At 43.2% G+C, this 20,527-nt stretch overlaps 1 protein-coding gene across 4 annotated transcripts in view; it reads left to right on the forward strand.

The window, feature by feature from the left end:
* The first annotated feature begins 687 nt into the window (after positions 1-687).
* Positions 688-20,527, forward strand: part of baiap2 (BAI1 associated protein 2) — a 70,970-nt gene continuing 51,130 nt past the window's right edge. For all 4 annotated transcript variants that reach the window (XM_022742489.1, XM_022742490.1, XM_022742492.1 and 1 more), the window contains exon 1: positions 688-871. In XM_022742489.1, the coding sequence (XP_022598210.1) occupies positions 797-871 (75 nt within the window). In that variant the 5' untranslated portion in view covers positions 688-796. The remainder of the gene's footprint in view (positions 872-20,527) is intronic.

Here is a 20,527-nt window from a genome sequence, read left to right on the forward strand (position 1 = left end):
ATCCACTGACACGATGGGGAACTTAAATTGGGTCCTGCTGTATCAGGCTCTGTCTTGAAGAAGGCCCCTTTGTCAAATTCCACTTTCAAAGCCTTCATTATTATAACATATTATATTATCTTACATATTTTATTATTATTGGAATAAAGTATGTTGCAAATTGCTAAATCAAAATGTGTTCGAATAACACAGCATACCAGGGTCCAGGTGGTATCCTAACATAAATCCTAATCCCCCCCCCCCGACATATTTGTGGGGGGGGTGGCGGGTTAATAGGGGCCCAGCAATTCGTTTTTGGCCCGGGTCCCTTCAGGAGGTTAATCTGGCCATGTTAGCGGCAAATAATTGAACTTTGGCCTACATGAAGAATGCTGTATCAGTGCTCTGGTGAAGACAGACTAAACATTGCTTTGTTCATTGTACAAAGGTTTTAATAGGCTATTTCTAACAGAACTCGGTCTATCCTTTCGCCAGGATGTGAAGTTGCAGCTCAGGTCGTAACTGCCCCATTTCCCACCGTCCTTGAATGCAGCACCGCCCCTCTTCAAGTGAGTCCGCCTCTGCGCTCCAACCGAGAGGCAGCGACTGACTGACTGGCTGCGTGGGGAGCCGGTGTGGGCGCAGCGAAGGACTTTCCTATAAAAGCAGGGAACCCACGTCCAGACGAGCTCGTCTCTCACAGTCGCCGGCAGGACACGATTCCCCGCGAACAGCTGTTTTTTTTCTTTTTAAATATCTCCCGCCACTGTTTGGAAAATCATCTCAGCCTCATCTTCAAAGGAAAAAATCTTAGTCTATGGTTCTGACTGACGCTCCAACAAGGATGTCCCGGACCGACGAGGTGCACCGTATAACGGAGAATGTGTATAAGGTAAGAAGGGTTGTTTGGTACTTTGTTTACCGCGCGACCTCCTGCCGTGGAGGGACACCTGCTGCACCGGTGGATGTCTGATTAGAGGACGGGGATAGAGGACAGACAGCGGATAACTTTGACTCAGTTGACCCCGACTGGTGTACCCTGTCACTTTGGTAACACGACCGCCTGTTCCTTTTATGATGTGAAGTGATTTGATGATGATGAAGGAATTATATTCATGTTTCCATGAGAGGCGAAGAAAAGCGCGGTGCTTCTCGTCACGATGCAGGACAACTTGGATCAGTCTGAGACATACAGACATGATGTGAAAGGCAGCTGGTTCTTTTCAACAAAGGTGAATCGATTAATGATTTCGCCTCTATAAGGTTACATATTATCAGCGCCAAAAGTGATTCCTTCAAATCTCTTTCACTTTGACAAACCATAATTCATGTTACAGCAATAAGAAATGAGGAGGTAGCACACGTAACGCAACTGTAATCGATTAATTGCCTCTGTGTGTGTGTGTGGACAAGGCAGTTCCTCGCAGCAGCAGTGGATGCACCTCCTGAAGGGTTCAGCCTCCACTCTACCCCTGGTTAAAATGCTTTATTAGCAATTATGATGAGAGCGGGTCATATAGGCTACACTTCACCTGTTGCGACCAAACCTCCAAACTGACAGTTTGCCCTCTGGGCAGTTCAGTTGAAGTTGTTCAACACACTACAGAGAAGAAGCTGTTGCTAGCAGAGGGATGTCCTGCTGGAACCTGCTTGATTTGTTCTCCCTGGACCCAACAATGTTCATTTTGGGTCTTTTCATTGTAAGCAATGACTTCATGTAAATTTCCTTTGCTGTCTCTGTTGTTGATGGATTGACATATAACTAAGATCAAAATGGCTGCATTTGTGAAAGTGAGCTGTAGCTTTTCTGTCCAGCGGGTGCAACTGCAAAAACTTTAAGATTGGCAACAGAATTGGAATACCAATCTGAGATGTTAGGGCAAGTTCAAGAGCACAGTCGCAGTTAAGTGTCTTGGGTCAGAGGAAGGTTTTCTCTAAGAAGCGGAAAAGAGAACGTAAACACTAGTTGCTTAACGTCAGAGATATTCTTGGGAAATGTGAATGGACCACCCTGCACTTGCTGAAAGCTGAGAGGCAAAAGGTGACAAACGCTCAGGTCCTCCATTGTTTCCACAACAAAGCTCCTCTTCAGCAGTGGCAGTGATGGTGGTGGTGGAGAGGTGTTACTCCTCAGTTTCACTGCACTCAGGGCAGCTCTCCAGGCGAGGTAGATTTCAGCAACGGGAGCACGACAAGGGTTTTCTTTTATGTGAAGAAACCTGTCACTGTTCCACGAGCCTCCACAAAAAAAAAAAAAACACTTAGAGACGGAGAGCGCCTAAAAGCTACTTCGTAAAGGAGAGGTGTTGGTTGGCGACACGGGGGGGGGCATGTGTGCTTACTGAGCCAAAGATGGATTTGAGGTCAGGTCGGGGAGAGTTCATGGTTCCCTGGGCGACAGAGACAAGATGGTGTAACATGACATGAGAGTTTAGGCTATCAAAGAAATGATAGGAGTCAGTTCAGATTGTGGCCAAGTGTTGACCTGAAGCTGCATGAAAAGACGCACACACACACACACACACTCTCTCTCTCTCTCTTTCTTTTTGAAAGGCGCTAATGAGGGATCAATGGCACACAAGGAGTAGGTACCTGATGTAGAGAAGCCAGAGCTGTAGAGAAAACCTCGGAGAGGAGGGGGAGGAAGATGATGAGAGGTGATAGGAAGACAGACGGCACTAATGGCCAAGGGTGCTGTTCTGTGATGGATTTGGATGCAGTTGATTGACAGGAAATTTAGTCATCATAACTGATTAATTGCTTAACATTTCTGGCCCTAGCTTCTCTGGGAACTGTATTTATATTAGAACTTTATATTTAATAGAAAAAATAAATGACTGATTAATCAGTAAAAAAAAAAAAAAAAAGAAACATGACCATTATTTGCAGATTCAATGAAAAACCCTATTTGGAGGCAAGGAGAAGAGAAGGTGCCCGTCTTGGCGAGAGAACTCTCTGCCAAAGGGTTGAGCATGAAAATGCCATCATGCAGAAATACAGCAGTGGGGTTTCTTCCTGTCCTCAGCAGGCCGCATCATTATGGAGTCAGCAGGAGTGAGGAGCAGCAGAGCACTATCGCCAGTTTGACCCACTGATCGTAGGAGACTGATGCTCGCCGGTGTGGAGATCGGTGCTGCAGCAGTGGACACCTGGGGTGTTTTTGAAGTGATCCAATGAGGGTGTTGAGCTTTGTGTGGGACTGTGTTTAGAGGAACTAACAGGTCTTTATTAATTCATTAAAAGCGTGGATGATGAAGAGGCCCAGAGGTGCCAACTCCCATTAGATAACACTCAAGACTGTTTCTCCACTGAGGAGAGAAGGTAGAGATGGCAAATGTCAGAATAAATCATGCAGCGTCAAGGTGGGGATCATGAACATCAATTGCAGAACATAACATCACAGTAAAGAGAGCGCATACCCACGCCAAGGCTGCTCGATCCATATTTGACTTTAATGCTAGAAAAATGTTTGCAAATTGGACATGAGTTTTGGACATCTATATACCTAAATTCTGTCATTAGAAAGCGGCAACCTCCGGAGCTGAAAAATGAAGCCAACACAGGAGTGCTAAAAACTGCAGTTCCTCTAATGACCACTAGAGTCTGGCTCCAACAGTGAGTCAATCCCCATAAACTCCCATGCTAAGATGCAGAAATAAACATGTTTATAGCCTGGAACAAAAAACAGATATGGTCTCTAAAGCTAATTTTCTCTCTCCAAGTGTTTATATAACTCACCTGTTTACATTTTAAGACTTAAAGTTATGGAGAATTAAGGCTGTGTTGCTTTGAGTGAAAGGTGGGCGAGCGTATGCTTGCCACAGACCAGAATGCCCCCAAGCCCCCCCCCCCCGTCTCCTCTTTCACCATTTTTAGATTAGCTGGGAGTTATAGGCTGAGTCAGACGCTGCCAGGATGGCGATGGCAGAGCAGCTCACTCTGAGCTTCAGAACTGCTCTTCAGAAAACCTGTGTGTGCCGTCAAAGAGGCTACATCTGTTATGGCCATTTTAAATTACAGCCTTGCTCTAGCGCCTCCTACAGACAAAATACCGTCACAACCACAAGACTACTCTTTCATTATTATTGCAGTTCAAGTACGCTAATCCACTCCCGGATGACTTTAGCAGCCATTTACTGAGAGGTTTTAGCCTATGGGTCTAAAAAATAGTACATTTCTTTTGTGCGCTGTGAAATATTTTATTAACCAAATCTGGTGAAGACTGGATGAAATTTGTAGGAGTTCTGTTAAACAAAAAGTCTGTTAGGCAGAAATTCTGTAGCCAATATACTGAAATATTGATCTTGAACCAAGGAATCCGAACAAGTGTTTTGTTTATGTCTCAGTCTTAATTAGTTGTGAGTCACAGGTTGTGGTTGTAAATGGCCCAAAGCTAAAACACGAGCATTTACAGAAATCCGAGATTTTACATTTTGAATAATTCTCCCCAACAGCTGGAATAGATGACTGCTGGAAGAATGTGGTTGATAACCCCTCCCTGGACAAAGGGTGATATTTCTTTCCAGCAGCTCCATATGCTGTTTGTTTTTCTTTGTTTGTTAGACTATTATCTGGCAGAATAAAATAACTCAAACTCAACAGCAGAGGACCAAAGCCTTAACCTCTCCGCCCTGCTGCTGGAACAAGAGATGCTGAATGTAATTTTTGGATGACTCACACTGGCGAATGTGAGTGTGTGTGGGCAGTGTCTCACGACTGTGTGTGTGAGTGTGTGTGTTTGTCAGCACTCATAGTGTACTGTAGAGTGGCTGGCACTCTATCTGGCTCTGTAACGATTTGCAGTTTCACATCAGAACATGCAAATTACGAAGGGAATTCACCAGTGGCTGCGGATTGAAACGTCAAGTAAAAATATCCCTCTGGATTCAGTTTGGTGAGGTTTTATAGATGCTGCACACAGATGAGTTTGTTACCCGCTGACAATGTGGGTAAACTGTTTCTCCTCAGATTGTTGTGGTTGCTGAACAAACACCATCTGTATGTTTGTTCAGGAGTGTATTCAGCCAAGCGTCATAATCCCAACAGTGCTGCAAGCTCAGTGTGTTGAATGAAGCTGGAGTGTCAGGGCGAGGCCGGCTCGAGATTGTTTGATGGTGGGAGTGGATTATAGACGGATCAGATGGTCAATTGATTGGGTTTAGAGATTTCTTTGTATTGTGTATGCATTTATCTGTCTGTACACACATTCAGCCATTTTTTGCCACTCATCTGTGTCCAAGTCTTTTCTATCCAAACACACCCTCCATTACGCGTTCCAAGGCCAAATGTAATCAGGTGTTGTTGACATTGATTAAACTATCTATTAAGGTGTATTTAAGTTTAAGATGCGATAGAAATATACAGTATAGTAGATTTTCTGGAAATTCAATGTGGGAAAAAAAATGTATAAAGATAGATGGAAATATGTTTTTGCCCTAAAGCATTGCACAAAAAAAAACACTAATCCGATCAGTACAAAAGTCCTACAAATCCAACAATGCCATAAAGCAGCATTGACCCGTCACTGATTGATTTCAACAGCACTTTTGATAAGCAATTGATTGTTTTATCATTTCTTGCTAGTTCCAGCTTTTTTAAATTAAATTCAAATCTTAGATGTTTGAACTGTTGGAAGATGTCGCTTTGGGCTCTGGAAACTTTGCTGGACATTTTTCACTGTTTTCAGACATTTGCAAAAAAAATAAAGAAACAAAAAGTTGAGGAAAAAAAAAAAAAAAAAAAAAATCAGCTGCAGCTCCAGATACAACCAATGTAAAAGTGTCCTCATTGTGCTGTTGAAAAACATAAATCCTTGTGGCATGAAATTTCTTACGAAACATTTGTGCCAGTGCACATTAGCTGCATATGAACTTAATTTTGAGGAGAGGGTTGGGAGGTAGATTCTAATGTTAGAGCTTCTCCTTCAGGCTCAGCTTGTTCTCTGGGTGGTAGTGTTTTCATGTTTCTGTAGGACGTTCAGTTCACGTCAGAAACCATCTAAATCCCTTTCCTTCATTGTTGTGTACCTTGTTATTGACAGGAGCTGTCTCCGCTGCATTATAACAGGTGAACAGTATCAGCCTCGAGATGACAGGATTTGCTGTATTAGTTTTTGCATTGCTTGACTGTCAGCAGGGAGCGTCCTCAAGTGATTGGAGCCGTAAATCCCTCCGTAAATATTGTCATATTTTCGAGTCCAACCTCCGCAATACACGAGGCTATGGGTAGTGCACATGCGAAGCCAAAACTATTTGTTCTCCAAGGAGGGATTTTTCGTCCAATGTGTGGGGGGCTGTGAGTAATGCAACTGAACACTTTATCCCCACAGTCACACAAGTACAATCTGTTCACGTTTCTGTTCCCTGTAGAGCCTTTTTCATTTCTCCAACCAGTGAACAAATTTCGGTCAACAGTAGTAGTTTTCCAGCGGTTTTCTTCTCGAGCATAAATATAGTTTTTTTTTTTTTTTACAATGACCGCCTCCAGTGTTTTCCTAAGATGCCATTGGGTTGTGAGCTTGTGTGCTGTCTTATCAGAGTTATCACCTGTTGGTTGTGTGTTCTCCAGCTCATGAGCAGACAGCTGTTGTTGGAGGCAGAGCGCTGCAGGTGAGAGGCAGGACATCTGTTGTGGGGAAGATAAAGTGCAGCAGTGGATGGGCTGGCAGAAATGTTCTTCCTCCTCTTCCCTCATTCACGCTATGAAGAGATGCTCCGGTGTCATGTTGCAAACCTCAGTGCCGATCGGGCAGATTGAGCCGCTCTGTTGCCTTTTTTTGTGCGTGTTTGAGGTCATTTGAGGTGAAACCAAGCCTCTAGGCTCTGTGCTCATGTGGAAAGAAATATATTGAAATCCAAATGCGCCGCTAAGGCAGGATTTCTCCAGTGTGATTGTTTCAAACCAGTGATTTTTCCCTCTCTGATTAGTCACACTGCTTTCACCTCTATTGTCTCTGTTCTGAGCTACATGGTTGGCTTTGTGCTTCTGTCCCCTGCCGAATACTGTGCCTCCTCAAGCTCCAGGCTTTGCTTTGTGCCTTGTTACTGATCTTTGGGCGGCAGCAGTGTTTGTGAGCGTCACTGTGACGCTGTCTGACAGTGATGTGGGGTATATGGTTATGTAATGTAAAGAGGGGAAGAGTGCAGGCAGGTTCCGAGTGGTAGAGTGTTGCAGTCATGCACTTTAATCTGCATTGAACATTATTCTTTATATCAGTGTTGAATTAAATCTGGTGTGGTGTGTTGATCCCTCTGAAAATGCTCTGCTCAGCGTTTAGTCTCTTTTAGCTCACTGTTTTAGTTTTACAGCTGCACATAGAAGCTGGTAGAGTGTAATGGCTCTGATTAATCTAATAGACAACTGTAGGCGACCGTCGTATGCTAACAGTATGCCACATCTGCGTGAAGCGGCAGTGAATTAAGTTGCTAACCAAGAAAGGGAAACATTTAGCAGCTAATGAGCGAAATTAGTCCAAATCGGAGCTAAGAGGAGGCTGAATATTGGACTTAAATCCATCAGGTGGATACAGACACAACTCCTGTGCAGTGGTGATATTGCGTTGGGCAGTTGTTTGCTAACAGGTTAGTGATAACTGCAGAAGCTAACAGTATCACAGAACAGAACCCCGATGCTCCATTCATGCATTTAGGAACTATTTTCTGATGACGTGCTATTAGGTAGCTATTCTTTTGGTTTTCACACTGTCTTTAAGCATATCTCATTTACCTCCACTTCAGTAAGGGATTTCCTAGCATGCATTTCAGCAACCCCATAACCCTAAGCATCATGGATTTGGGGGCAGCTCAGTTGGACACATATATATACATATATATTTATATTTATATTTAATGGTTAGAAAGCTCACCAGCTCTGTTAATTAAAACAGATGTCCAGATGCCAGGCCTAACAACTTAAGAGTTGGGTGTTAAAACTTGCAGTCATAGTGCCATCTATAAATGTCATCTCCTCTACACCTTTTTGCACTCATTCGGCCCCATATCAGGACACTGACACCTCCATGATTCACGGTCGGCGCTGTGCAGTCACTGTGGTGGTTCCGGTCAGGTTCAAGTCCACACCAAACATGCTGGATCCATCCATCTGGTCCAAACAAATGTATTTTGGTTCCGTCTTAACAAAGAATGTGCTTCCAATTTTCATCAGGCAAAGTTTAATCTCGCTGTTCTTTGGGGAATGATTTCTACTTGGTTTACTCTGTTCAGTCTCAGTTGCCACAGATAATCCTTATACTAAGTCAGGAGCGCTTACCTGTCTGTTTGTCAATGCAGGGTTGTGTGAGTAGAGAAATGGATGGTGTCATTTTTCAAGGACGGACACTGCAGCTTCTGGTATTGATAGTAAGTTTCTTCCTGTACCTCCCAGCCACTGCTGCAGCTGTGTAGGGCACATGTTTTAAATATTCTAGTAGCAAAGGTTCATATTATTGTGTACATTTGGCCAGTTATCTGTGGTAATAGTGTAATTTACCTAATGAAGAACATAATGTACCAAGACATTCTTTTGGTGTAATAGTTGAAAGATTGTCAGAGCTCTACAGGTCCAAGGTTTAGGACTCCGCACTGTATAATTCTTACAAATAGGGTGGTGAATCATTTCTAATATAATTCTCTGTATAGCTTGACTTTACATCACTTGTTACATATGAGTTGGATGTTTGTTTGTGAGCCTCCAAGCACAGACTGGGCCCTAAATCAACATCCAGAGGGCAGCAGTTCATTGAACGTACAGAGTACATGGAGCTATTCTTTGTTATTTAGATTTCACCAACTGCTGTGTTTATGACACAGGTTTCATTGCTGTCATACAGGATGTTGGCATCTGCCGCGTGTGTGCAGTACGTCAGCAGCCCTTAGCACATCGCTAAGTTATCTAACTGGAGCTGGAGGGAGATTGGGGAGGAGAAGTGGAGGCTGGCAGGGAGCGGGAGGTTGGCAGAGGATGAAAGGAAAGTTACTGAGATGGAGACAGAGAAGACGCAGACAGAGGATAGCACAGAATAAATGGAAGTGGAGTGAGGGGACAAGAGTGTGGCTCCACTGTTCCTTTCTGACTCTAATTAGACTGAAATTAAGAGGGAAAAGGCCTGAGAGGCAACAGAAAGCAGGACTGTTCTGCTGTGTGTGTGTGCGTGTGTGTGTGTGTGTGTGTGTGTGTGGGTATGCAGCTCCAGTGAGTGACATTTAAGCTGGAATCTGAGGTCTGAAGGGGAAAAGGAGGCATGACGAGGTGTGTTCAGGGGATTTAAGGCAACCATTAACACAACCATTATCTCACTCTCTCTCTCACACACACACACACACACACACAAGCACAAACACAAACTCAATCCTGCCATCACACGTGCAGATGCACATTCATATTGTGTCTTTGCATAGCAACTGCGCCAAAATGAATCTTGCTCTGTCATTTCTATTGGTAAAAGCCGGGCCGGGTCAGTGATATGTTCAGATGAAGACATGCATGTTCATTCACGTGTTCGAGTGTAAAATGGGGGGAAAAAACGATTTGTGCAGACCGATTCAGATGCGTCACTCTGAGGCGATGGCGATCATCATCATCACCTTCGCTCACATAGGTGACGTGGAGATCCCCCCACCCCCAACCCACCCACCCCCCCCCCCCATCACCTCCTTCCTCCTCTGCTCTCACCTCGCCCATCAGCTTTCCTGTGGTCGGAGCCGAACGTGAGTTGAATAAAGATGGGTTGCCCTTGTCACGGGGGGGGAATTCCAGCACTTCCATATATGATGCCGGAAGTGCCCCCCTCCCTCCCGACTCCTTCTAAAGCTGCATCTGTGGAATAGGGGGCGCTGACTCTGCCTCTGCTCGCCTGCACGCAGATAAGAGCTCATCTGAAAGGGAAATTGGCTGAGTTCTCACACACACACACACACACACACACACACACACACACTCACAAACACACACACACACACTTACAAGCGCGCACACAGCACTGGATTTCCATCTCCTGAGGGCGGTGAAGCAGTGCAGCTTTAGCGCGGTGATTGTCACACTGACTGAGCAGAAGCAAATAATGTCCATTTCCTGGGAAACAGAATAATGAGGGACAGCGGCAAAACATCAATGAACATAATGTATATACATCAGCTTATCACTCCCACATACAGTATATGCTGCAGTGGGGATCTTTTTAATGGCTTTTTTCACATTAGCAACAATGTTCCCTGCCGCCTCTTATGGACAATGCATCTGCACACGTTCTGTATATGTTTGGGTGCATATATGCGATATGTGATGGTTGGGGTTGTAAAATGTAGAAATGTATAATTTTAGGTTATGATCTTACAGAACATATGTCCCCTGTGGATCTAAAAAGCTATATTTATATTAATCAGTATTGGAAATATGCAACAATAACCGAGGGATTAGAAATCTGCTGCACAGGTCAAATGCAAACATGATGAGAAAGACTAGAAAAGGGTTTGCCAGTTCAGCTGTAGCCTGACTGGAGAGTGATTTTATTTACACTCTTCGGCCAAAAGTATGTAGACATGTCAATCTATATATGTTTCTTTAGCACCAATTAAGGGAAAGCAAACTTTTTAAAGTTTTGGCCATTTTATGCCATTAGTCGAACTGGGGATTCGCTGCTCAGATCATTTGCGTCCTAACCACTCGGCTATCAGGTCGCCCTGAAAACAATGATTTTTAGACAAAGGCGTGCTTCCGAATTTATAGCAGCAGGTTGGGTTTATTCATTTCCTGTTTCAACATTACAACGTCCACAAAACCAGCTGCGCAAAGATAATATTTTCCCATTTTAGCGTGGGAGGACTTCAGATGTGACCTAAGCAGCCCATTGAAGGGTTTTACAACAGAATATTAATGGGATGAGGTGTCCAGCAGCCACCTGTGGCTGTAAGGTTGGTGTGTTTTCATACTTGTGTTCAGTATACATGTAGGGATGCACGTAGTCAGGCTCTCTCTTCCATTAGACGGATACAGATGTGAAATAGAGGATCCATACCCTGCATACACCTCAGTTCAGTTCACACTAAAAAGATTGCAATATAAACAGTTTAACAACTTAAGTATGAATTTTAGATGAATACAGTATAATCCAAATGGGACCTAACTGACAAATAAAACACCTCAGTTTGATGAAATGTAGAGCTGCAGAAATGTTATAATATATTGTCTCGTTAAAAAATACTTAACGAGATCCATGGAACTGCACCAAAAACTAATAACTTGTCTCTTGGCCCGTGGCCTAACGCTCTGCCAGGTTTAATTGAAATCTGTAACTTTTTCAGTTGCTGTTTACTTAATATACATACAAAAACATAGCCTAGCTCCTTGTTGCAATAAATGGTAGTTTTTCAGCCAGACGCCAAGCTTTCCTCCATTCCACACTACTACATATCGGTATAAAATAAAAAATATTGAGTATGCATCCACAAGTAGACTGTGTTCTTCCCGGTTTGGATTGTTTGAATACACCTCAGGAAGAGATGTTTGTAGGTTCCTCTGTACCCACGCTGCGCTGCAGGGCTGCCTGCAGGCATCGGCAACAACAATCTGCTTTCAGTAATAAGCTGTGAATGAGCAAGTGAGGTGAAACACACAGCTGAATCTGACTCCGACACATGTAACCTCAGCTTAACACCAGAGTGAGAGAAACAAAGAATTTCTTTATTGCACATTTGAACTTGTGGTTTCACTCTGCCTCGCTGGCTCAATTAGATTGCAACAGTTCAAAAAGACTTTTTTTTTTTTTTTTTTTTTTTTTTTAGCTTTAAATAGAGCACGTTATATAAGGATATATTCATGCATTCATGAAGGAAAGACGAACGCACATGAGGTGAAAGCCATCGGCAGCCTCCATTCTGATCCATGCGCACAGTGTTTTGGAAAGTTTTCACCAGAGGTCATGAGAAAGAAAACACCTCGCTGGTTATCGGTAGAAGTTTGATAAAACACACATTAGAACAAAAACAGTGGGACGTGTGGAATGTGGCTTTAACCAGATAACTGAACCGAGCTGAACTACAACTGAACAAGATGTACACTGGAAATGACGCACTCACTTTCAAAGTGTATATAGTATTTGAACATTCACATTGTTAATTACAGAGAATTTGCGTTTGATCCGGACATTACTTGTGCTGTTTGATTGACAGCGTCATGCGTTGATGGCAAATTGCTTCTGTGCTGTACAGTATATCAGCATGTGAGTGATGAGTGTTTATACACCAGCTGACACTTACACACGGTGAGAAATGGGGGTGTGGTGGAGGTTATGGAGAGGGGATGTTATAGAGACACACACACACACACACACACACACACACACACACACACACACACACACACACAGAGTAAAACCTGATGACAAGGGGTCACCTTCACTTGGTGAGTGGTAGCCAGACACACCCCAGTAATGCACAAGCCCTCCCCGTTTCCAGGGCGACCACCTAGTGTAAATGACCTTTCTCATGCGTGTGTGTGTGTGTGTGTATAATCTAACCTTCACATCCCAACCAGAGTTCACACATTTCTAAACAGCGGGAGAGCGAAGGGTGAACTTTACTTATCACGCTGAGTCTGTTGACTCTGTGGTGATTACAGAGATTCTCTAGTGTTTATATATGAATGGTTGAAGTGCACATGATGTAATTTCCTGTTTCGATTCGAGTATCAAATCTTTTTGTTTTGAGAGGAGGAAGTGGCCTTAGTTTTAGTCACGTGACGGAGAAGTAAAGATGAAGAGCTCAGTTCAGTGTGGACAGAAAAAGAAACAGCATGCAGGCTCAGACCCATTCATCAGATCTTTTTAATATCATATGATGGAATCTCCTCTTGACCACAGAAGAGATTAACTTTAGTCCTGCAGCAGTGAGACTAGAATGTAACTCTAAATCCATTAAAAAGCAAAATTACATCCATTGCCTTTGGACAATAGCAACTTGCTGTTGGTGACATCATAAAGATGGTCAAACAAAAAAAAACCCCAAAAAAACCATGTTGGCACAAACGCTCCCGGTGCGAACAGGGAGGGATATGAGGAAACGCAAACCTATTATTCTACTAAAGGGACTAAAGTTGTTAAAAGTCCATTTCATTTCGGCCAAACGCACCATCAAAAAACAGCAGATTCTTGCTATGTTGGAGACGGACATCTTAGCTTTTCCATTAATTCACATTTTCTTTCAAGTATTGTATTGCACAGTAGTGTGTTGTCTTGCTGTATAAGAAAAATGAGGCTGTATCTAAAGAAAACCCTTTCCTGTTGTAAACTTCTGAATCAATCTGAATGTGTTGGAGGAACTTGTAGTCTCTGAGTTCAGTTCCTGGGATCTTACGACTGCGTGATTTGAAAAGGTCAAAATGAGATGCTATAGACTATGGGCGGAGTCACTGAGTTTTTAAAACGCTGATAGAAGTTAAGTTTGAGGTGTCCCAACCAGCCGATCAGTGGCCATTGTAAACTCTTAATAGAAATATGAATCCATTGCCAGAGGCCAGCTGCTTCCAATAAGATATTTTTACATTTCAGTCTATCTCCGCCTTGTCTCCACCTGGTCTGTCGATGTCCCTCCTTCCCTGGCTGGGATTGCCAGGTCCCTTCTTGCTGGTTAATCTGTTTGGCAGTGTGCGGCGCAGCAGGTCCTAATGGTGCCACATGGCTGGCTCGGCTTTACAGTAATTTACGCCCCAACATGATATGAACCTGCTGCTGTTTATGCAGGCTCTGACTCACCCCACGCACTCTGCCGTCTCCTGCCGCCAACTGACACACACACACACACAAACACACATACACACACACAGAGACTGCCTTCCGTTCACCATCATGGCAGCTAGGTCACAGTGTTCTTAATGCTGTTTGTTTTCTTACCTTTTGTTCTTTTTAGTGTTTAGCTGTCAGTGTATTTACCTGTGTGGGAAGTAACTGATGGGTAGCAGGTGTGCTCAAGTAGACTCACTATACTAATAAGACTTTACCTTTTTCTTTACATATTGTACTTTTTACCTGGCTGGAGTTACATGTTAATCACCATCCTTTCTATTTCTGTTTTTTCTGACTTTCTTCACCCCTTCCTTCTTTAATTCTGTCCTACCATCTTTCCTTCCTTGACTGATCAAATCTCCCAAATTACAAGCAAATATTTATCTCCCATTTAACACTGACAGGGTTTGAGTTCTTCACACTGGGTATTTTAACTTTAGATACTGCCCGGGACTGTTAATGTAGTCCCTTTCCATTGTGGTTTTAGTGATTTGAATTGATTTGAGTGCTGCCTAGCTGTGAGTGTGTTTACACACAATGTTTTTCATGTGGTTGGTAATTTTTATTATTAAGTATGTCCTCCTACGTTTCAGCTTGTCATAAACACTACAAAGAAATGTCAGTTTGTGCTATTTTTTTTTTTTTTTGTGTGCCTCCTCTCGTTCTATTATTAATAGCTTGTATAACCTCTGGCTCTGCTCCACATCACTCATCTGTCATGGGACTTGGTGTCCATTCGCTGTCATGTTGCTCTGATGGATCTATTAACCTTGGTGCTGAGGGCTAGCTGCTACCGATTCGGTCTCCCTCTCCTCACGTTAGCCATCTGTTATGACCACGATGGCAAATAAAACAGGCGTGCGCCGTCTTTCATGACCACGCATGGCAGAGAGTAATGTAAGACTAATGCGTTGAGCTCTGAGAGTGACGTGAAAACAAGAACTCGCTAATTGCACGTCTCTACCAAGATTAAATGGAAGCAAAGGTGCATTGACATCCGGTGCAGCCGTGGCCAAGTGTGTTTACTACACACACATCCTGCTTCCAGCTAATAAACATTAATTCAACACTGTTAATAATTCAAGTTGAATTTGGGGATTGAGGTTGAAAAAACTGAAACAATATAATCTGTAAGACGACCCATGAAGTCACACATGACTTGAAACTTGACTTCGATGTAACGGCTGATGTCTCATGGCTTCATCTCGTCTTTGAGATGTATTACTTTAAGTAGTTCATCCCATCATGAAGCTCAAAGTGGAGGAATCTTGGCTGGTGAGCGTGCAGGTGAAACATCCAATCAGCATGTAGTGTTTGCAGCTGTGATACGATGTCATTGCATGGAGGTTGTAACACAAGCTCACCTGGGAAAAGATGCCCCTGACAAGTGATCTTTTGTGGTGGGGATTAGTTGTTGTTATCTGTTAGAAACACAGGTGGAAGTGACATGACGTTTTTAAAAAAGAAAACATTTTTGGGTGGGGGGGGGGGTTATTGGGTGTACTATGACGCAGGAGCCTGCAGTTCATGTGCAACTGTTGCCAAGTAGTTTTTATTTGCCTAACTATAACCAAAGCTTGGCCATAAAGCTGCCAGACCCCAAAATACTTGTACATTTCTGGAATGGTCATACAGTTGGTTTGCCAATGCCTAATAACCATATGATAGACTGATTGTTGTTGAGGTATGAAGGCCTGTTGGCGTGGCTCCCTCAAACCTCAGAGGATAGAACAGATAAAATGCTTTTTCATAAACAGACTGTCAAGTGTTGCTCACAAACTGCCTCCGCAGTGGAATAAACCCCCCCCCCCAAAAAAAAAAAAAAAACAATCACAGGCCCAAATCCTCCTCCTCCCCTGCAGAAACTGATGCTACATGGCAGCCAGTTGTGGCTGCCAGCACAGTGCGCCGTGAACAACAACTACAACAACTACACACAGTGAGAGGGGCACACATGAGCATTAAACTGACACAAACAGAATTCTATTCCAGAGTTATGCTTATACACACAGACACACACACACACACACACACACACACACACACACATATACAGAGTTTGTCACACTCACACTTCCAGGATGAACATCTGCCTCACCGACCAGCCAAACCAGCCTTTTGGTGAGACATCGAGGAGCTTGTTTTCTTTTCCATGTGAGGATAAATATTTCAGACACCGGCCGGACCAGCAGCATGTCAGTGTGAGATGGATTGTACTCCTCTAAAGTCGCGTGCATGTGCGTGCGTGTGTGTGTGTGTGTGTGCGTGCGTGTGCGTGCGTGAGATGGCAAGTGGATGCCCATGTGCTTCCGAGCCCTCACCTTACCTGCAAGGCTGCAGTAAGACTGGCCTCATGTTTCAGACTTGCTGCTCAGGTTGGATTTTTGGGTTAAAACTAATGATTATTATTTTGTCTATTCATTTATCCATCTTTTTTTTCTTTTTGATTAATCCATTAATTGTACGCTCTAATTTGTGAAAGAAACCCATCACAGCTGTCGGAGCTCAAGGTGACTCCTTGAACGGCAAACATTTGAGAAACTTAAACCATTTTTGCTCAATAAATGACTTGATTAATTACCTGTTAATTAATCAATTCAATCAACTGACAAATTATTTTACCACTATTTTTGATAACAATAATGGGATGGGGAAATGGGACTATAATAAAAACGTATCTATATGTAGATATATTTAAACTGTCTTTTCCCTCAAAAGGTTAATTCCACTTTGGTCTTAACTCAAAGTTATTTGTATAATATTCCTCTCTTCCCGGAGGGATCAGTGATGTGCTTCATGGCAGATTTCAAAGTGTTCAGTGATTAGCTCCAGCGTGGCATTTAGCCTGCTCCTGACTCAGAGCCAGGACATTTAAAAAGTGCTGCCTCAGTGAAACTGAAGCTGCTGCATAATGGATTGATTTAAAAACAGTGTCTCATCATCTGTGGATGGAATCAGACTGAGATCAGTAAACTGAAATCTTTATCACTCTCTGTATCTGGATGACTGTTTCAACACAGCAGAGGATAATGCACTGCTTGTTGTTGTGCTGGTATTTGGCGTCCAGATAACATTCAGAGGTGTTTTGTCAGAGATGAAGCGCGTTCCTGAAAGCGTTTCCCCCGACGCTGCAACGTGATAAGACAAGCTGTGTATTGTAATGGAGTTTTGGCATTTAATTGGCGAGGGTGATTAGTGAGTCAATTAAAACACATGACCGAAGCACACGGGCGAAATGAGACAAAGCAGCGTTTGCTCGGTAATCCCTCTCATTTCCCATGCACTCCGTCAAATATAGTCTTTCATTCAGTGGAATGCTAATCAGCCTCAGTCCCCGCAGCTGAAGGAACAAGCTCAGCTGATTGAGTGTGGATTAAGCCAGGACCGGCCAAGTTAATGATCCTATTAAATTATCCCCTAAAACCGTATGAGCACATCGTGACGACGGGAAAACTCATGAATTAGTCCAACGTCAGCATGTGCTGATGGTGATTGACAGGTGCAGCTGGTTTCAGTGTTGATCAGAGGAGTCATTATTCACAGCTGTAACATGGTTTGTGTGTGTGTGAAGGGCAGAGTTGGACAACTCCAGTACCAAATGAACAAAGTTAAAAACAGGCTAACTGCTTTTAGCTTACTCCGCAAGACAGTCAAAAACTGTTTCCCCAAAACGTTCTTTTAAATAAATGTAAATACGGATGAGGCTACATAAAAATTAGACAAATGAAAATAAAGGAAATGGCGGAGGCAAAGAATTTAACATTTCTCCTTTGCAAAGTCCTGTTTTATGATTTTTATTGTGTGGCCGGTCAAGTGTTTTCCATAGCCATGGTTATCACATCATTACTTTTATGGCTTTAAATGGCCCGCCCCCAATTACATCTCAGATTTATGGACATAGAATGTGCCCAGCCATGAATTGAGATCTGCAGAAGGAGGCCTGCTAGTCACCTTAGCCTTTGGTAATATTTGACTGTGTGTGAAGCGCTTGACTTTGTTATGAAAAGTGCTATATAGATAAATTTATTATTAATATTATTATTATTATTATTTGTCACAATCATTTGAAGAGGTTGGGCTATTGCGTCGAATAAAAAAGGTTCTTGTAGAGGAAAAAAAAAAATGTCATACCCACGTTGAAAACAGTAAAGAGTTGATCTTAATTAGATCAACGTTTCTCACCAAACTCCTCCTTTAATTTGTTGTAAATAGGGCTGGACTATTAATCGAAATATTATCAAAATCGCAATATGGCCAAGTGCAATTTCCAAATCTCGGTCTGCAATAATTTTGATTAAAGTAAAAAGTCACAACAGACTATAAATGAAGCATTGATACTCCTGCCTGCTCGTCATATTCTCCAGATTTCTTTCAACGAAGATGAAAATGCAAAAATGATCATTCCATTCCAACTGACAACTCTTGGACTCATAATATCTGTCAAATATTTGCAATATGATTTATTTATTTTATTTTTTTTGCGTATCTTTTAGTCCTGGTTGTATACAAATTCCTCTGACTTGTGTGTAAATCTGTGTGTGTGCGTACCCACATGTCAGTTACTACATCTGAAACACACTGAAAGTATTTTCAACAGCACTCAGTGGAGGAATGCGATACATGAGGTCGGACCTGTCTGACAGTGATTACATAACACACCTAACTCGCATGAAAGGCTCTCAGAAACACATGTACACACTCATGCACACATAAAACACACACGCCCAGTCACAGAGCGCTCCCTTCATGTGTCTGTTTATTTAGACATGAGAACCGGGCCGCATCCCATCTTCTATTTTTATTCTTTTGTTGATCGTCCCCCTTTTCTTCCTGCCAAGCGGCGGTGCAGCCATGGCGATGATTACTGCTGCTGGAGCGGCTCCACCGTCTCGGTTTGTTCAGCAGCCGACGCCTTACATAACAGAGAATACACCCAGAGATGGGAGAGAGGGGCAACGGGGAATCAGGGTATAAATAGGTTTGTTTGTTTGTCCCCACAAATGCACAAAGAAACACCACTAACCTCTTTTTCGTATGTGTGTGTGTGTGTGTTTGCTAATTATGACATCAGTTTTTATGGCAGTGCAGCAGTGTCAGAAATATCTGCCCCTGAATCCACAGCGGGGGGGGGGCTTTTGATCAGAGGCTCAACTACTTTTCCATCCAGAAATTACCTTAAATCAACTTCACAGATCAAAATCCTCCTCCACCTCTGATGTATTTATTATCAGTTTCCATCCATGTCCCACTCTGCTTCACTTCCTAATCTGCTTCACCTGATTTGCACCTTGAAGTCGTTCTCTCTTCCTTCGCTGGGCACTCAGCCTATTTTTCTTGCACCCCTGTGTCGTCCTGTCCTACTTCGTACTCCCCATGTTTTGGAGTTTCATGGTGAAGTGTGTGGTGTGGTGTGTGTGTGTGTGTGTGTGTGTGTGTGTGTTTGTACCAAGGTGACTGCGCATCAGCCGGCAGTCATTAGCAGGCATCCCTCGTAGCGAGCAGCCACGAAAAGATGTCTGCCACCCCCGGATGTAACCTCCTCTCCCTCTGCCTTATGCTCGTTCTTCCGCTCGCTCTGTCCCCTTGTGTTCTTCCTTCTGTACTCCCACACTAAGTTAAGTACAAGTGGATGGTGCAGCACAGCTAATAAGCTACAAGAGCTTCCTACGGTGTTGGACTTGTTGGCTCTCTGTTCCCTCAAAGGTCAGCACAGCTTGCTGCTCAGCAAAGTTGAACTTGACGCAAAAAGTTTGTGGGGGGGGGGTTCCGTTGCGTCACTGATGCCATCTGAATGGACTGACTGTAGCACAAAATTTTGCTTTACATGCAATTTTGACCAGGTCTTCGTTATTCAAAGGCTGCCTAGTTGTTGCGACGTTAAATCCCTCATCCCTTTCTACGTCTCGGATTTCCTCCTCCCTTTCTCCCGCTCGTCCCTTTTTGCTCCTTTCACTTTCTCTCTGCCTCCATCATTTGCCGCTTGTCTGAAAAACCCTGTCATATTAAAGAACGTCGGGGGGGGAAAGAAAGACAGAGAGAGAATTGCTGATTTTTAAATTGCTGGGTTTTGCCGGAGCTACAGCAGAAGTGAAAGGGCAGCTTGGACTGAGTGGGAGGCTGAGTCACTGCAGAGACTTACAGAGACAGTAATAGTCATTATACTTTTCTCCTTCCCTTTTCCCTTCACTTATTAACGAGGGCTCAGGCCTCCTGCTTGTTGTGTGTTCCGGATGTGGACACAGTCTGACTCAACCTGTGTGCCGACTGACGGACTGATCCATGGCCATCTGTCATGAAGGATGGAGAATTTGAATTTAGATAACACTTCAGATCTGTGTGTTTATGACCGTAGATGTGCTTCCTTACCTGACCGCAGTGTCACTGTGGTGCTAAGTCGAGTTTAACAGGGACTCAACTTATCTTTTTGATTTTTATTTGTCAGAATTTGAGTTACCTGTCTCTGAGATTTGGTGATGCTATTGCTGGATTCCACCAGAGATAAGTGAGAAAATGTTTGATTTGTAATTTGGGTGAACTGACCCTTTTTTTTTTTTTTTTTTTTTTTTTTTTTTTTTTAAGAAAGGGGGGGGAAAAAAAGCAATTAGCAGGAGCAGTGTGCCAGAGTTCAGTGAATGTTAGAGGGATGGAGGGAAACGGTGATGGGTCCAGGTCTGCTGCTGAGCTGAAGGAGTCAGCAGCCAAAACCAGGTTTTATTTTAATAGAGGCAGCAGGGGAGGTGAGAGGAAACAGTTCATCTAACAAACACACACACA

This window comes from Seriola dumerili, unplaced genomic scaffold, assembly GCF_002260705.1.
Source record: "Seriola dumerili isolate Sdu_G_001 unplaced genomic scaffold, Sdu_1.0 BDQW01000068.1, whole genome shotgun sequence".
Lineage (NCBI taxonomy): Eukaryota > Metazoa > Chordata > Actinopteri > Carangiformes > Carangidae > Seriola > Seriola dumerili.